At 40.9% G+C, this 19,472-nt stretch overlaps 1 protein-coding gene and 1 long non-coding RNA gene across 5 annotated transcripts in view; both read right to left on the reverse strand.

Moving 5' to 3' along the window:
- The window catches only part of LOC109621778 (integrator complex subunit 3 homolog), a 490,050-nt gene that overhangs the window by 193,000 nt on the left and 277,578 nt on the right, over positions 1–19,472 (reverse strand). For all 4 annotated transcript variants that reach the window (XM_062854920.1, XM_062854919.1, XM_062854921.1 and 1 more), the window contains exon 9: positions 13,239–14,042. In XM_062854920.1, the coding sequence (XP_062710904.1) occupies positions 13,239–14,042 (804 nt within the window). The remainder of the gene's footprint in view (positions 1–13,238; positions 14,043–19,472) is intronic.
- On the reverse strand, positions 9,516–13,232 carry LOC134288980 (uncharacterized). The gene is made up of 2 exons (XR_009998202.1): positions 11,738–13,232; positions 9,516–11,388 (listed from the first exon to the last, which is right to left on the reverse strand). It is a non-coding gene; the product is annotated as an uncharacterized LOC134288980 (long non-coding RNA).

Here is a 19,472-nt window from a genome sequence, read left to right on the forward strand (position 1 = left end):
GTCAGTGCCATTTTCGGGCGCATTACTCATGTTTTGATTATGGTAATAATTTTGTTAGATGACCAGCATGAATATACAAAAGTTTGGGGCATTGGTTGAAAAATTATTCACTCTCATTGGAAATTAAAAATTAAAATGGTTTTAAGCCATTTTTCTTATGCGATACATTCCATATAATCTCCATATAAACGGCTGCGGGGCAAGATGGGTCACCTTCAATTTTGATCGTATTTTTGGAGCATTCAAAAGTTATTTATTTTTTATTACAAGACTATCTCATAAATGACTTCAATCAAGCGGAATGAACGCTCAAAATTATAACATAAAATTATGATAATTTTTTAGTGAAAACATCGATTTTCAAGTCGCCTTAGGATCACTCAAATCGTAAAGTTTTTTATCTTCCAAATAAATTTATAAAATGTTTACTAGTAGCTCTTGTTTACTCAGTATGGATATGGAGCATATATAAATGCAGAACAAATTTTATATTTTGACGTTTTTCGTTGAGAAAATGTGAATTACTTAAAAGGTGACCCATCTTGCCCCGCACTTTTTTCACGACGCAAAATCGATCACTTTTTTAAACTGCTTGTTTAACATCATATTTTGTATTTATTGAACTTTTTTTCGATTCTTAGCATAGCTAACTAGTGTATTAAAGAGAAGCGGGCGAATACAAACCAATACGATTTGCATTTACAAAGTTATGGTGATCCATCCTTAGGTGACCCATCTTGCCCCGCCCCACCCTACGTCTGTTTGTCTGTGCTTTAAGCTTTCTATCCATGTGCTAAGATTGATTATACGGTTCATAGTTTCTGAGTTAGAGATGTTTAAAGATGGGGTAATTATTTAACACTAATTTTTGAATAACTCACTTAGCAGTGATTTCCGGACCTACCTGTAGAACAATTTTTTGCTGCAAATATGGTCTACTTTCACCTCCTTTCGGGTGTAACACGAATTACCAGTCACCCTGTATTCACTGCATTATATCCACTTATCCGCGAGCGGTAATGGCGGCGGCGGGCAAATCCAACCGGTTCGGATTTTGACGTTTCTTGGGGGAAAGTCAAAACAGTTTCATTCTCCTCCTCACCCCTTCACCCACCGTTTGGTGGCGCCAAACGTTTGCGATCCCCAAGAAACGTCAAAATTCGAATCGGTTTTTTGTGCCCGCCGCCGCCATTACCGCTCGCGGATAACTGGATTCCTCATGTGGAGTACAGTGAATATATTTTCATAGCAATTTTTCGAAAAAACTGCTTTCAAATGTTTGATGATGACGATGATTTCAATGACGAAAAGTTCAACGTTAATAATCGGGATGTTATTTAGTGATGCTGCAGGGGGATGCAGCTTCATCTTTTCCATTTCCACATTGCGTTTGTATCGCATGCATCTCCTCGCGGCAATATCGCCGCAGCCTCATGTGGATTTGATATAAGCGCCGCATGCAGATTTTCTGACCACCAGGTCGCTCATAGTGGTGCGGTCATATTTTTGCATCTTGATGGAAAAGAAGAAGACAAACGCGTTTCGCGGATTTATCTTGCAAGGCACAATAGTGATGCTGCAGGGAGATGCAGCTTCATCTTTTCCATTTCCACATTACGTCTGTATCGCGTGCATCTCCTCGCGGCTATATCGCCGCAGCCTCATGTGGATTTGATATAAGCGCCGCATGCAGATTTTCTGACCACCAGGTCGCTCATAGTGGTGCGGTCATATTTTTGCAACTTGATGGAAAAGAAGAAGACAAACGCGTTTCGCGGATTTATCTTGCAAGGCACAATAGTAGAGTAAACATAGATCCGTGTTGATGAATCCGTTGTATCCAAACGGACTGTCAAAATCTGTATCCAAACGAGCATGACGTCACGATTTGAACAACATCAATGGAGCGCATGACGTCATATTCAACCGTCGCACTCTTGAAAATTACTACTTATACGCTTGAAACATTTTAGTCAGCGGTGTCCGCGGATCTATGTTTACTCTACTATCTATTGTTGCGCTTATCTTTTATTAGAGTCCTGCGGCGGTCGTACGCTCGCGAAGCATACCGCCGCATGACAGTCGCAAGACAAAACAAAAGAAAAAGTGTTCCCGCCAAAAACAAAAGCACGTGGGTTTCGCGAAGTGACAGATGTTTTTGAATGTATTTGTGACGAACGGCAAGAGTAGCTCAGTGGAATGAGTGTTCTTGCTGTTAAACCCCATATAGTGGAATTATATACTTTTAAATCTGGTGACGCTGTTATGATTAGTGATTGTCGCGCTAATATCAGAAGCCAGAGGCAGATAATCGCCATATTCTGATTTTTCTTGAGAGGCATAATATACTCATCACCAACACTAAGGGACCATTGATGAACGAAGATAATCCCCCCATCGCATCGTATCTCTTCAACCTGGTGGATAACAACTGTAAATAAAAAATTCTCTTCTCTAGACGAGTACGAACATCGTACGACAACACGTAACCAGTCGGACGTTGTCCCGAAGATGCCCGAATAAAAAAACCGTAGAAAAACCGAACGTTGTATTGTTACAGTACTATTTAGAACCATATAGATACAATAGACACCACTGTAAAAATAAAAATACAAAAACAATAAAATGTAATGTAGACACCATACAGTAAATTGTAAATAAGATTTTTACAATATACTGTACGGGTGGTTAAGTATCGTAACAATATAAAAAAATATTTTTCTCCATATATTGTGATTTAACTTCGAAGATAAATTCCAAGGGAATTTGCTTGAGCTATTTGGGAATCGCCGTTAAATTGCAAGGGGCGTTTCAATGCGTTCTTGTAAAACTATAGACTTTTATGTTAATGCTCTTACTACATTAAACGACCTCTAGACTGATTCTCTGTAAAATAATATACGTAACACGCATTGAAAAGTTTAATGCTGAACTTTTAAACTAGAATTTTTTTCATATTTTTTATAACGAAAACTTTTTATCTCGACGAATTCTTCTGAAAACAGCAACCCTCCGACTATGCTCCTTCATCCTTACCATCATCAGCTGGCAGCATCGTCAGCATAAGCAGCAAAAAAGAAATGTCAGATTGAATCAAAACAAACCACACCAACCGAGAGAGAGAATCTCACGCACGTGTTGCTCCTACGTTAAATATGTCAAAGCGATGTGTCAGTTTGGTTGCTGTCTCGCTCTACATTCGAACGACGATTCGAACGGCGATTCCAAAAACGACGGTTCTGATTCGTCGTGTTCAGTTAGCAAATCCACGTACAATATATCCACTTATTCGCGAGCGGTAATGGCGGCGGCGGGCATATCCAACCGGTTCGGATTTTGACGTTTCTTGGGGGAAAGTCAAAACAGTTTCATTCTCCTCCTCACCCCTTCACCCACCGTTTGGTGGCACCAACCGATTGCGATCCCCAAGAAACGTCAAAAATCGAATCGGTTATTTGTGCCCGCCGCCGCCATTACCGCTCGCGGATAAGTGGATAGATTTTCTAAACCATATATTATATTGTAAATGAATTGTTCTAAACACTGATACGTGGGTTTTAATATACCTTACAATGTATGGTAGACGTATGGTTTCAAACAATTAAATGTACCGTAAATATATTGTTTTTAATTGTAATTTCACATTTAACTAAATGGTTTTGGAATGGTTCTCTTTTGTTATGTTGTATTTAAAGACCCTATGTGCAAAGACACGAAATATTCCAATTGGAATTCCAAATTTGCTGTCAATGTCATTCCAATCGAGCAGGAGACCTGTCAAACGCGCTTTAAAAGCATTGTCATGACGCGACAATCATCATCAACAGCAACAATCAGATTTGGTGTCTTTAGTTGTATTGTTTTACATTACACAAACCATATAATGTTATATTATCTTGTCATTTTCTTCCTGTTAATGGCATCTTAGGCATTTTAGCATTATAAGAATGCGCTTTGGGAATTCTCCAGAGCGTTTTAGATAACCCTTCATATATTGGATCGCCTACGTCTAAGTCTGAGTAGTCTCTGATTGCATTAACAGTTGAAGCTTAGGCTCCCATGCCCCACCAGCCAGATAACCGGGTTTTGCAAACTAAGCATTATTTGTGGCAACACTTTGAGCGGCATGATAGAACTATGCCGAGCGCGCTAAGTATTATTAGACCACTAATATAATTGCATGAAGTGGGTGACGAGGTACATAAGTATCATTACAGCGTGCTTAACCGTTATTAAACTCCAGTTTGACTAAAATTTGAAATACACGGGGAATACATAACAACTCATGAGAAAACTGTCAAGTTCGATTCAAGTATAAGTTAGGTTAAAAAGCGAACCCACAGACGAACCTATATTAGAAGTTCTCTCAGAGTTCAGTCCAGTCCATATGTTAATGATGGCTCTACGTCAAAGATAAAGTTCGTCAATCGTATTCCTCTCATCGCACTCTAAGAGCCGATGCATACGAGCGTTGATTGACGCTGCGTGAATTCACGCTGCTTCGCTGCAGCGTTCCTGTGGAGCATGCGTTGACATTGCGTGCCGCACACGGTGCGACGCGGTTGCGGTGCGGCAGCGTTGCGTTCTCGTGTGCATTCTCCCATTTGATTGTGTGTGGACACGCCGCCCGTGTGCATCGGCTCTAAATACCTAGCCCGCCATATTTCTTGGATCTGCAGTTCTAAAGACATCTGGTTTACTACCTATTTAAACATTTTATTGACTTTAAATTGATGTTTCAACTTAAAAACTTTTTTCTTTCCTTTCCTTTGCATCAAAAAAGTCACAAACATTAACAAAACAAAGCACGGAAAAAAATCTAAAATTGAATAAATAATTAAAAATGCACGAAAAAATAATGTTTCGGAAAAGTGAATGGTTCAAACGTAAGAAAAACAGTATAATATACAAGGGGGAGGACAGCCCGATCTGGTATCAATATTATGATAAATATCAAAAATATTGAACCTTTTATCAAAAATATCATCAGGTGGGCATTGATTTTTCGCATCCTTTGTAATTGACACTTTCACGTTAGCTAGATTAGGAATTCAGTGTTTTGAAAACATTGTAACCGTTCGGTTCCAATATTTACTTGCTGGCTCCACCGCAAGTCCATTTCTCCCCCTTTTCCCCTACAATACGAGGAACGTACACACTCACTGGATGCAAAACACGAGTGAGTGCGTGTTCCACCTTCACACCCTACCAAGTGACAGACAATTCGAGCAGTTTGAGCTCGAGCAAAAGACCGGACAGCCCTGTTGTCGTTGTGTTCACTCACAGAGGGCACCACATGTACAACAGGGTGGGCAAACCAAAACATAACAAAATGCGAGCATAGCCGTTACAACGCAACATTATGCTAAATTGCGTGATAAAAAGGGAGTCGGGACGGGGGCAAATTCTCTTTGTGTCGTGATCCTCGAAAGAATTAGTAGTGCGCGCGTGTTTAATTGTTAAATGTTGAGGTTCGATTGTTTTAAAATACCTCTTTATTGGTGAATTGTTTAATTTCTTTGTGTTGTTTCTTTATTCAATAATTTAGGATCAGTGTCGTTGAAAATATTAAATCGTTAAAATGTTAATAATGTAGTAATGCCGAGTGAATGTAAAAGTGTTAGTTTGGTTAGTATTTGTTAAAGTAAAATTCCCTCTTGAATGTTAATTATGTTAAAATTACAGTTATAACCACAAAAGTACAAAACGAACAAATACAAAAAAACGACATAGTAGAACGAAAACGACAAGTAGAACAGAAAAAACGAACAAACAAGTGAATATTCAGAAGAAAAAGGTAATTTTGAGGTTAGGAAGTGTGACGTTGCTAGGTATTAATCCGTGGTGCCCAGGCCCGTGTCAATGGGCCTTTTTCTTTTATCCTTTTTCCTGAGAGTGGTTTCGGTGATGTGCCTCCCGGACGAATGAGCCCTGTGAACGATGAGTGACCGTTATATTTCCCGGACGAATGTGCAGTGACTCCGGCAGCAAGATGGCCGGATTGAGCCTGTAGACCGACGGCCTGCCTGTCCACAGCTGAACGGCGTTCTCGGTCCGCCATTGCGAATCCACGAACTACCTCTCCAAGCGATCGCCATCTTCCGTATAACCGTAAGTTACACCCTCCATCTTCAACAAGTTCAGGCCGAGTCGGCCAACCACAGCCAAAAACCCACCTCACGGGTGGCGAAACCGCCGAAAATCACAACCAAGACAAGTATTTGTAGCCCCAGCATGCATGCCTGTACCCCATATAGTGACGTCACAAATAAAATTGTAAAAGCTAGTTTCAGTGTAGCTAATTATTGAAAAGAGCCTCCCAGAGTAGTTAGGCCTTTCACCAAGTTCTCTTTGTGTGTCGTCTTCCGGGTTCATAAAGGAACCGTTCAAGCCTCGTTCTTTCGAGGATCATTGTGTGCATAGATACCCCCCCCCCTTTCAGCTCCGGTTTGCCTGCCCTTCGTATCTGTGTCCTCTGTGAGCAGAGCTCCCGCGTAATCTGCTCCTGCTCGGATTGATAATCCAGATCTTGCGTATGGGTGTGATAGCAATGTCCGTAAACGACCCTGTAGACTCCTATCCCCAATGCCGTGAGCTAGCGAGTTACAACATAAAAAAGTTAAGGATAATTATTATTACATTGTTTCGAATTGTAATTCGTTTAAATATTGGGTAGCTGTAGATCGGTACAATGGCATACGATTTCTATAATTTTGGAAGGGACATGCTAATAGTAAATTTATAATCCATTTTAATGAGAATATTATCTATTTTATGAAAATTAATGGAGGCATATCAAGAGGCATATCGATTATTGCGCTCGATGTGTTATCTGTACCTATATTGTTTACTATATTTATTTATTTATCACCGTCTTGAATTGTAATACAAATTCCCCAGACTGCATATTAATCTAAGTTCCTAATCCTATTTTTAAAGACAAACTTTGAAATATGAAAATCGAACAGAGCACAAACACTATTAAAAGCACGAATACATTTGTCTAATGGATTATTGATGCCGTAGCATGTCCTATAAAATCTAACAAACAGAAGGTCACGGTCACGTAAAAGTCGGGAAGGAGCATACAAAGACATATTTTCTAACAAAGACGGACAGTTAATGTTGCCTACTAACAGATCAAATATAAACAATCTTTGCAAATTCTTGCGTCTAGAAGAGAGCGTCTCTAATGCTATCAGGGCGCAGCGACTACCATAGTCAGGAAGGTCTGCAGGATTGGACCAGGGCAGTTGACGTAACGCGTACCGAATGAAGCAGCGTTGGACTCTCTCCATTCGGATGATCTGCGTAGTGTGATGGGGAGACCACACGCAAACAGCGTATTCCAAAACGCTTCGAACGAGCGAACAGTAAAGCGTTTTCATCGCATAAATATCTCGGAATTTATGGGTGCAGCGACGAACGAATCCTAGAGCAGCAAATCCTTTCGCAGTCGTGATGCTAATGTGATCGTTGAACTGCAGTTTAGAGTCGATGGTGACTCCTAGATCTCGAATAGATTCAACACGTTCCAAAATATCCGGGCCAATTGCGTACTCAAATTGAATGCTTGAGGAACGCCGGGTGAATGTGATGCACTTGCATTTTTTGGTGTTCAGTTTCATCCCGTTTTCTAAACACCACAGCTGAATCTCGTTAGCATCGGTCTGAAGCGCGCAGCAATCAACGAGCGACGAAATAGTCCTGTACAACTTAAGGTCATCAGCAAACAAAACTTTCTCAGATTTCAGCCGATAGCAGAGATCATTCACGAACAACACAAAAATTAAAGGTCCTAGGACACTGCCTTGAGGCACGCCTGAAGTGATGGAAAAGTGACGAGATTGCGTACCGTTGATACAAACAAATGCTTTGCGTTCAGTCAGATAGGAATGCAACCAATCTGTTACCCACCGGGGAAAGCCCAAGTGACTTAGCTTAGCAACAGCAAGATCATGCGGAACTCTGTCGAAGGCTTTGGAGAAGTCGAAATATATGGCATCAACTTGTGCTTTGTTCCTGAACGCATTTGAGACGAAATTTGTGAATGTCATTAAATTCGTGGTGGTCGATCGTTTTTTAACAAAGCCGTGCTGATACTCGGAAATAAACGGTTGAGCCGCAGTATACAGAGCGCCATGAACTAAGCTTTCAAACACTTTCGCAACGCAACATAGAATGGAAATACCACGGTAGTTATCATTATTGTTCGATGGGTAAACGAACTACCTAATGAGATATGATATGATCCCCCTCGGAAAACTAAACATTTGGAGCTAATTATCTTGACCACATGTACGAATTTAACGTTCTTCGGTCATTAGCTTGCGCGCACCTCGCTGACCTAGTGTACGTTTAGGGGTCATAATTACCCCAATGCGCGACTAGGGCTTAGTCTAAACTACCACGTTGTAAGCAAGGTATATTCCTATTTTCAATCAGAGCTACGCCATGCGCACAAGAAGAACTCAACTCTGGCCTTTTCAATAAAGTGAATGAACCACCACTGAAACAGGACTTCAGTGAAAAAAACAGCACCAGATAACTATGTATTGCTGGAAGTGGCATTCCTAGTTTCTTCTACAAATACAAGCCAGCCTCGAATTGCATTTAACTGGTGATAATTAGAACAGTAATCCTTTAGTTTACTCGCTCGGTTCCGAAGTAAATCAATCTTAAGCCAAACGATTGTTTCGAATAAGACACATGTTTTTAATTAAACAAATCAATGATTTTTATTAAAATTCAATGGCTCCGTTCTCGCTGAGCAAATCTTCTAATTCTATCGGAAGATTAACGATATTGCCCTTCCGTCATCATCCAAATAGGTGTTGAATCGGCTATTTTGAAGGTATGTTTTTAGAATGGATATCCTAAAATAAAGAAAAAAATGACAATGTTACGTGCTACTTGAAAACAAAAAAAAGAAAAGAAGACTTACTTTATCTGATTCCATGACCATTGTTTACCATGAAACTTCAAATTTGTTCGTACATCAAAAGCCACGGCTTGCTTGATGACTACAACTAATATTAACAAATTAATATTTTGTCATTTCATATCAACCCGTATTAATCCCAATATTACTGATGTGACCTCCCCCTTGATAATATATTGTTAGTAACATTTTGTTACATAAAATCGAATGTAAATGTATAGTAGCTACAATGTGCAAAGCTTTTAGCGAACCATTGCATTACAATATACATTATTGTAGCTGGTACACTGTATGCTTCAGGAATGGTTTTCACCAAACACCCTATGATTAGTTTTTATCCGGGTGGGCAACATCGCGCCCGAAACCGGTCGACAGAAAAGGTAAATTTTAAACCCTTTGACGATTGTAAGAACGATAAGTGTTTGTCTTGTCTCGCGTCGCGTCTTGTGAGTGTCAGTTAGTTCTTACGTTAGCACAAAATATAAAAATGAGTGTTCATGGCTCATATCCCTAGACAGCAGTTCCATGTGATATGACGAAGTAAAGTATTTGGGAGTGATTTTTGACCAGAAGCTCAAGTTCGATAAGCACGTAAACTACATCGCTGGAAAGGTGGATCGGTCGACCAAAGCCCTATATTCTTTGCTGAGTCGCCGATCGAAGCTGCGCGTGAAGAACAAGTAGTTGGTGGTCAAGTGTATCATCCGGCCAATGCTAATCTATGCGTCCGCGGTTTGGGGGAACTGCGTCAAATCGCACTGTAAACGACTACAGGTGAAGCAGAACAAGCTGCTCAAGATGGTCTACAACCTGAACCCGTGGTATCCGACCGATGATCTCCACAAGCTGGCTGGTGTCGATACAATTGACGCAAGCATCGAACGTGCTACAAGATCCTTTAGGACTTCCTGTGCGATGTCCTAGACAGAATTTCCGAACGCGCACGGCTCGCGACACTGATTAGCTTGAGCGCCGTACTTTTTGTGGTACCAGCACACGATACTACGGTCACTGAATCGTTGCCGTGCGCGAGACGAGGATCGGCTTCTCTCATTCCTGATTTTTCCAGCTTTTAACTTGCGGATTTCTGCTTTTAAACAGGCAATTTGCTCTGCAAGTTCCTCCGTAGACGGGACAGCTGGTTGCGACGTCATTGCTGCAACATGGGAGCAGGAAGATTCCACCATCTTATCTGCCATCTCCGCCAGCTTGGTTAGCGTGCCGTCGTGGATCGTCAACACAGTTTTGACGTTTGCTGGCAGCCGCTGCAAAAACAGCATCTTCATTAGACCGTCGTCCACATTTAGACCAGCTGCCAAATCCTGCATCCGGGCCAACAGATGCGTCGGCTTCATGTCGCCCAAGTCACACGAATTTAGAAGTTTCTCCATTTTAGCTTGAGCCGACATTTCGAAGCGGCTCAACAGTCTGTCTTTAATGGCTTGGTATTTGTTGTCCTGAGGAGGGTTTGCAACCAAATGCCGTTTCAACCACATCCATCTTGACCTTGTGGGTCCATTGCCACCGTCTAACGGTCATACATATCTTCTTACAATTGTAGATCGATATACCAGATGGCCCGAGGCGATCCCTCTGGAGAATATGACGGCGAACATTGTAGCAATGGCACTCTGCGCAATGGATCGCGCGTTTTGGCTGCCCTGAATACATTACAACAGATCAGGGACGTCAATTTGAGTCCGAGTTATTCAGGGAGCTGACGATTTTACTAGGAGCCAACCACACACGGACAACGGCGTACCACCCACAAGCAAACGGGATGGTCGAACGTTTTCATCGACAGCTAAAGGAGGCCATCATGTGCGTCGACGCCAAGAAGTGGTTTATTCGACTTCCATTAATTCTGTTAGGTTTGCGAACCGCTGTTAAGGAAGATATGGATTGCTCCCCCGCCGAGTTAGTGTACGGTCAACCCTTGCGTCTACCTGGAGAGTTCTTCGAACCCCTGGAGAAGATCAACGATCGTGCTGATTTTTCGTTGGACCTTCATCGAGTAATGGACCAAATCAGACCAGTCGTAGCTAAACATCACACCAAAGCGAAAGTGTTCGTAAATGAAAAATTGAAGGACTGCACACATGTATTTGTACGTTATGATGCCGTGCAGAAATCTCTACAACGACCGTATGACGGTCCATTCCGTGTTGTTAGTCGTACAGACAAGTATTTAGACGTCATAGTAAATCAAAAAGTGCAAAGAATTTCGATTGATCGGGTAAAACCAGCTCACACCGGACCAGAAACCGTAACCAGCTATCCTGAAAATAAGAAGACTATAGTTACACCTACTGGCCACCGCGTAAGGTTCTTGGTGTAACTGGGGGGGCGCTGTGGCGACTGGCACACCCCTGGTAGCCACTCACACTAAGAGAGCATAAACGACGACGACGAGAGTTAACCAACCAGATCGAAGTGAGAGTTCGTACCTGCACGCTATGTCTGAACCAGCAGATTATAAAAATTGCATGTACATCGGGTTTCTTTCTATAAAACATCAGTATTCAAGCTATATTTTCATTTGCAGAAGGTTTCAAAATATTCTATCGGGGAAATTTTGATTTTTCCATCTTTTTGACCGTTTTTCATACAAATTTGCTTGAAATCCTAATTTTCGGCCAATTTCTCTCCCATACAAAATGTATGGAAAAATTTTCACCGATAGAATATTTTAAAACCTTCTGCAAATGAAAATAAAGCTTGAATACTGATGTTTTATGGAAAGAAACCCGATGTACATTCAATTTTTATAATCTGCTGGTTCAGACATAGCGTGACCTGTAACAACGCGCTAAATTCGAAGATCAAATAAATCGTATTTTGTTAAGTACTCGCGTCCGTTTATTGCCTTTTTTATATCCGGCTGTCTCCGTCCTCCACAGTTCTTACGTTAGCACAAAATATAAAAATGAGTGTTCATGGCTCATATCCCTAGACAGCAGTTCCATGTGATATGACGAAGTAAAGTATTTATTTGGGAGTGATTTTTGACCAGAAGCTCAAGTTCGATAAGCACGTAAACTACATCGCTGGAAAGGTGGATCGGTCGACCAAAGCCCTATATTCTTTGCTGAGTCGCCGATCGAAGCTGCGCGTGAAGAACAAGTAGTTGGTGGTCAAGTGTATCATCCGGCCAATGCTAATCTATGCGTCCGCGGTTTGGGGCAACTGCGCCAAATCGCACTGTAAACGACTACAGGTGAAGCAGAACAAGTTGCTCAAGATAGTCTACAAACTGAACCCGTGGTATCCGACCGATGATCTCCACAAGCTGGCTGGTGTCGATACAATTGACGCAAGCATCGAACGTGCTACAAGATCCTTTAGGACTTCCTGTGCGATGTCCGCAAATCCGCTCATCGAAGCACTCCACCTTCAACATTTGTGATATTAGCGTTAAGAATCATGAAATCTAGGGGTTTTTTTTTCAATCTTAAAACTCGTTTTCCCTAAAAAAGCTACTCGTAGCTAGCAATTTCTAAATGTTGTACATACGTCTCTATTAATGAAATTGAATTGTTCTTAGTTGTAAGGTTATCCAAATCTCTGAATTTGTTAATGTTAAGTTCTTTCTTTAAAATAGTGTTATTGACTACAGAAAAATAAATTGAATTGAATTGAATTGAATTGATTAATTTGTCTTTATTAGAGAGACTTTCAGCCCTTATGAAAACATTAACAAGATCGAAATTTGATGTGGTGGTAGATCTTACGCCGCAAAGCACCATTCTAAGGGCTCTTCGATTTGTGGATCATTTTGAGAAAAAGTGCTTTTTTAGTTTTGAAACATTTGCCATTTTCAATTGAGCCTTAAATAGTCGAATTATTTTGCTTAAAATTACACAAAAAATAAGATTTTCCATGAAAACAACTTAAAATGAAAATATTTCAACAATATCTCAAAATGTTTTCGCCTAAAAAAATCCGTATCCCGCATAAGCTTCCAGGAAATATATTAAAGTGTGGGGATATTCAAAAACAAAAATAAGAAAAAATTTTAAACGGAAATTCACAAAATCGAGAATTAGAAAAGAATCATTTTCCAAAACATGTTTAACCCTTCAGCGCGCGCGCTGTTGTAAAAAGTACAACACCACCAAAAAACCTCGCTTTTCGTATACAGTGCGAGCGCGGTGCAGTTTCGGTTGCTTGATGGCGCGCGTCCCGGAAGGTTAAATCGATTTCAGATGACGAAAAATAATATTTAGATCAAAATAAAAAAATTGGGCATTAGAGAGTTAATAAAGAATGTGTTAGAAGGAAATGAAAAACAATTTACCTGAAATGACTCCAGAGGTATATCGTGAGCTTGAATAAGTTGCCAAAAACAGAACTGCTCGAATGTCTCATATTCCAAACTGTCGCGAATAACGTCGATAATGTCGTCGCTAGTAAACATTATAAGCTTGCCTTGAGTGATGTTAAAAATTACATCACGAAGATTGTTTGCATCAATTGCACCAATGAACAATGCCAACACATCCATGTTGTTCAGCATTACACTCTTATACTCTTTAAACAGATCAGGAAGGATCCAGAAAAATAATTTTGTATCATTTTTCTCCAGCAGTCCCAGATCTTTTTTCAGTTGCTCCTCGAAAGGGGAATCGATGATTGCGCAGTAATACTTATAGACATTGCCTTTAAATGCTGATGTCACGTTTTCCTTTCGACGCGATTGTTGTTTGGCGTTCACTTTAAGGTAATGAAGAAGAAGGTAGCCAGTGTTAGGAATTAGCTTATGAACATGCAAAAGTAAATTCGTCAAGGGAATTTTCCGCTTCTCTTCTGGTTGCAGCAGTATTTTCAATAAGCTAAATATTGGGCCACTAATGCTTTCTGAAAGACATTCTTCTGATTTTGATTCCGGAAAAATCGACCTGCTCGAGAGCGATTGATGCAAAATTTGAGCTATTCTTTCGTTGACGTATGTTTCCTGATCAATGTTCAATGGGTCTGTTTGAGTTAGTTCATCAAGAAGCGACTCGAAATCTTCAGCACTTCTGGAATTGCTGAAAACATCCATACAACTAAGCAATTCCTCTGGTATCGATTGAATAATCGGTTTCTCCAATTCCAACACCTGCAAACATAAAAAAACGTTGTTATTGAAATGTTTAATCAATTAAAAATAGGTATAAGAATTGTATCCGCAATAGTTTGGGTACTTAAACATTTTTGTAACTTTTTCAAGAATCCGTTTAACCCTTTCCTTCCCACGACAATGAACGACTCAAAACAGCGTTTCTGAAAAAAACTTAAACAAAAAGTTATTGCAAATCGGCTAAATTTTTGGAAATCATTGAAAAATATGATTGAAAATCAATAGGCTTTTGATCGTTTATCATTACCAGTGGGGTGACACGACTGTCAAACTCGGTACATTGCCGCTCCACCCAACATCATTTTTGGTACGGCGCGTTTTGGTACCCGCACTCTGGTCGGTTTACCCTAACTTGCTCGTGATTTTCGGGTGTGTGTCTCATGTGTTGCTAGTGCTTATTTCAGAAATTACACATTTTAAACGAAATCGTTGTTTCTGATGATTGTTTCTCTTTCCTTATCACTTTGCACGATATTATAAGTAGCAGCGAAGAAGTCAGGCCAAACATTTCAATAGGTCCTATCTGCATTTGAGAGGCTCTCTTTGTTCACTTTCTCTTTCAATTATTGCAATGTAATGGTACATTTTTCAACTATTTTTGCAGTACAAATCAAAAGACGATTGTTTTGACCATCGTTCGATGCAAGGAGACAATCATAATACAAATAAACAGCTGATATATTAATGGAAGAGAGGGAAACCAAAGAGAGCCTCTCTTTTGCAGATAGGACTTTTAGACATGTTTGGCCTGAAGTGTCGATGTTTCCAGCGCTTTTTTTCCATGCAATCAAAACAAAAACATTGGACGCCATGTTGAATTGAATGCTGGGTAGATGATTCTGGCCCTTCGTCATCCCCCTGCTTACTTGAGCCTGGATCTCAGGCCATTCTACTTAATGCAACCTGGTAGAACCGGGATTGAGTGAGATTTGACTGAATCCTTGCTTTTTCTCTTACCGGAATGACGAGCTTTTCTTATCCCCGATATCAGTGAAGCGCGATCGAACGACGACTTCGTTAAATGCAAATTGACCAAAAGCACAAAGCATCTGATAATCTTTACGCGGCCGTATAATTTATTACTTTGGTGTGGTTTCCCTTGAATTACTACTATCCTTGGTTCTAAAGTTTCCCAAAATGATAAAAATGCTGACTGGGAATTTGTCTAAGGCAAACGGCAGGCCCTTTATCAACCCCCAATCAAGCCTGATAAGCACCAGGTGGTAGTTATTAATGGAGGCAATTATCGGTTATTGCATAACTTATAATAATGGTCAATTCGATCAATTCAAACCTCAAGTGATGTATGAAAGGCAACATTAATCAAAAGGAAGCCGTGTGAGTCCGTAATGAACACAGTTATTTGTGATTTCAGAACTCATGGTCACGAGAATATCTGCGCTACGATGAACTTTCCCTCGATTCCATTGGTTTGGCTCCTATTCCCGAGTTCAGAAAACCTTGGGTTCCTAAAACTGTAAAAAATCAATTAACAATATAGCGCTGTTTGCAGTTCAGAAGGAATTTTTCGGCCTATCTTGATGCATGGGAAATTCCTTGCCTGAATCGCCCAAGAAATCGTTTTTCTTCGATCACAGTACGCAGTTGCGAAGAAATGACAGTTCAAATGGCAGTCACCGTGGAAAGTTTCTGCCAGGAATCGGTCAAGAAGTTTCTTGAGCGATTCCTTTCAAACACCAAACTAGGCTTATGATAAAATTTAAAATTAAAAAAGATCAAACAATTTCGGCTTCCAAATAAGCTTCCAGTGAAAATGTTTGACATTTTAATCAACAAACCAGAATACCCAGCATACTTAGATTGAACTATAAAATCTGTCGGCAAAAATTGTCAAAATCGAATCACCCCCCGCATTTTTATAGCCAGCGTAAAAAGCTGGATAAAATGTAATTATATCCGCGTGAGCGATGTCTTTATGTATACACATATTTTTACTTTCCGGACTGAGCTATCTGAGTGTTGATTTCAATTTAAATCAATATGAGACTGTTATACTGATTTTCGGCATTAAAACATTACTTGATTGTGCTGACCTCGGCAAAAAGAAACAAAAATTCAGCAAGTATGTATTATTTAAGGGTATACGTTTTTTTATTACAAAACTTTCGGCGATATCTACGAGAAAAGATGTCTCTAATAAGTACACAATATTCATCATATATTAGGTAAAAGAGTATCAATCGAAATCGATGTCACACTCTTTTCGTCAAGGGATCTAGTTTTCCCTGACATAGAAAAAAGCAGAACCTTTTGTTTAATAATGCACATGGATGCCATGTCAGTTAGTACAAGACTGCTTTATTGTCATCGACCAGTGTATTGTATACATGTGTATGTGTATAACATCTCCCCTTTTCATACAAAAAAAAACGTTATCAATCAATTTGAATTAATGTTACAAAATAAAGAGTATTTGAGGAGAAAAAAAAAAAAAAAACTACATCGCAAAGTCATCAAACTTTCTAGGTCTTCTTATTTCTCTTGTTGGGTGTCGGGTTTTTACTGATTCATGGGCCGACAATGTCCTTCGTTTTAATCCATCGGGTTCCCATTGAACGACATCTTCTCCAGTGTTATTCTCGTCTCGTCTCTGTTTCTTGCCGTATGAGCGTTTCTCGAATACCCGTTTGCTGCAAGATCCGTTATTGGTAACCTCGCGTTCTGTGATTACCGATTCGTCAGATTGTTGAACAGAAGCCTTGTTGAATGCCAAGCCAAACTCTGTCGTTGCACTGTTCATCGTCCTCCCAAACGGCTTAACGTGAACCGCGCTTCTTCTAAGCACAGACCCGTCTTCAGCTCGAAGATTCAACGACTTATCTGATAGATGCTCTAACACCACAGCTTTTTCCCATCGCTTGTCTGTGTCTGGTCGCCGTTGAAATACTACTTCCTTCCCGACTTGCAGTTCTGGTAACTGTTTCGTCCCTTTGTCATAACAATTCTTCACTTTCCTACGATGGTCCACGATCTTGTCTGTTGCTGTTGGTGTAAAAGAATGCTTTAGTTTATTCATCACAATCGGAATGCCGTGTCGGGTGCTCCTCCCGAGAAGGCGTTGATTTGGACTCGTTCCAATTTTGTTCGGCGTATTACGCTGCTGCAACATTGCTTGCCAGAAGTCTTCTCCTGCTCTCGATGTCTTCTTGAATAATCGCTTGACTTGCTTGACTGCGGACTCAGCTTTTCCGTTCCCACTTTGGTGATATGGTGCAGATGTGCTGTGTAGAAACTCCCACTCATGAGCAAATTTCCTGAAGCTAGCGTTGTCAAATTGTGGGCCATTATCCGTGACCACAACTTCTGGAACACCGTGTCTCGCAAAATTCCGCTTACAACACTCTACGACTGTTGCTGTACTTGTGCTTTTTAGTATGTCAACTTCAACGAAGTCTGAGTAGCTATCCGCCGTAACCATAATAGTCGTCTTTGTCCCTTCCATGTTGACTTCGCACAAATCCAAATGCACTCGCTGGAACGGATACTTTGGTACCTCATGTGTACTCATCGGAGGGGCACGTTGACTAGCGCTGAACTCCATGCAGGCTTCACAACTTTGAACAGCGTTCGTTATTTGATCGTTCATTCCTGGCCAGAACACTGTTTCCCTCGCAGCTCTGAGTGTATATTCAACTCCTTGGTGGGCTTTGTGGAGACGCTTAACGAACATCGGACGCAACGTTTTGGGGATTAACACACGATTTCCTTTTAGCACTACTCCTTGATGCACGGTCAATTCATCTTTCATCGCTCGGTACACTAGCAGCTCATCATCAATTTGTTCCTTGTGTTCCGGCCAGCCAGTACTGAGTACGTTCAACAGCTTCTGCAGCACGAGGTCCTTTCTTGTTTCGGCAGCGATTTCATTGAATCGACGGTCAGAAATCTGGACGTATTCTGCCACGTTCAATTCTGCGATGAAAGCAAGCAACTTTTCCGTCCGTTTTATCGAATAAATTTCAACCTCCTTATCCATGCCTTCAGTTGACGCCTCCCTTGCCGTTCTGGACAATAAATCGGCTATATACATCTCCGCGCCTTTCCGATAGGTGACCGTTATATCGTACCGTTTCAAAACTAACATCATTCTTTGCAATCGTGCAGGTGCTACGTGGATTGGTTTTTTGAAAATCTCCACTAGAGGCTTATGGTCAGTCTCCACAATCACTCCTGGCATCCCAACCACATACTGCTCAAATCGCTTGCATGCAAAAACTATCGCAAGACACTCTCGTTCAATGCAAGCATAGCCGCTTTCAGTTTTGCTTAGCGTTCTTGATCCGTAAACCACAGGATGGTCTTTTTGTAGAAGTACGCAGCCTACTCCTACCTTACTGGCATCGCATTGGATGGTTAGAGTATCCCTTGTGTCAAAGTACCGTAGTATTGGTGCAGATACTGCTAACTTCTTCAGTTGCTGAAAAGACCGCTCCGCTTGATCGTCCCACACGAACTCGATATTCTGCTTGACCAGATTTCTCAATGGAGCGCAAATTTCCGCCAGTGCTGGCAAAAACTTTGCTAGATATGTGGCCAAACCAAGAAAAGTTTGAAGCTCTTTCTTGCTTTGTGGTGCTTTTATTTCTGCTAGAGCGCTCACTTTTTGCGGATCTGGCTGGACTCCCTCGTTTGTCAAAATATGTCCGTAGAATGGTACCTTCGTCATAGCCAACCTCATCTTGGATCGGTTAATTTTCAAACCCCTTTGTCGGAATCGGTCCAACGCTGCTCTGAGGTTTTTGTTGTGATCTTCTAACGCCTCTTCTCTCGTATCTCCAACACCGAAGATCAAAACATCATCAGCAATACAGCGCACTCCTTTCAAGCCACATATGATCTGTTGCTGTTCCTTCTGGAAGATTTCCGGAGCTGATGAAATTCCGAATGGCATCCGCTTCCATTTGTAGGTTCCATACGGCGTCCAAAAAGTGGTCAGTTCCGGGCTAGCTTCATCAAGCTTCAGGTGCCAAAATCCATTTTTGGCATCCAACACTGAAAAAACTTTCGCGTTTTGCAGATCCGGTAGCATTTCCTCGACCGTTGGAATTTGATGCCTGGTTCTCTTGATCGCTGTGTTCAACTCTGATGGATCGAGGCACAATCGTAGTTTACTGCCACGTTTCACCAGAACTAAATTGCTGATCCAATCTACATGCTTATTCACGGGTTCAATCACGCCACGCTTATTTAGGTCACTTATTGTTCGTTTTAGCTCTTCCATATACACAACTGGGATTCTTCTTGGTTTTTGTTGTACCGGAAGTATATTTGAGTCCACTTCAATCTTAAACTCACCATCGAAGCACCCATCGCCATCGAAAACGTCCCCATACTCCTGGATAATCGCCTCGCATGCACTGTGCATTGCTTCCACTGATCGCACCTGTA

This window comes from Aedes albopictus, chromosome 2 (assembly GCF_035046485.1).
Source record: "Aedes albopictus strain Foshan chromosome 2, AalbF5, whole genome shotgun sequence".
NCBI classification, from domain to species: domain Eukaryota; kingdom Metazoa; phylum Arthropoda; class Insecta; order Diptera; family Culicidae; genus Aedes; species Aedes albopictus.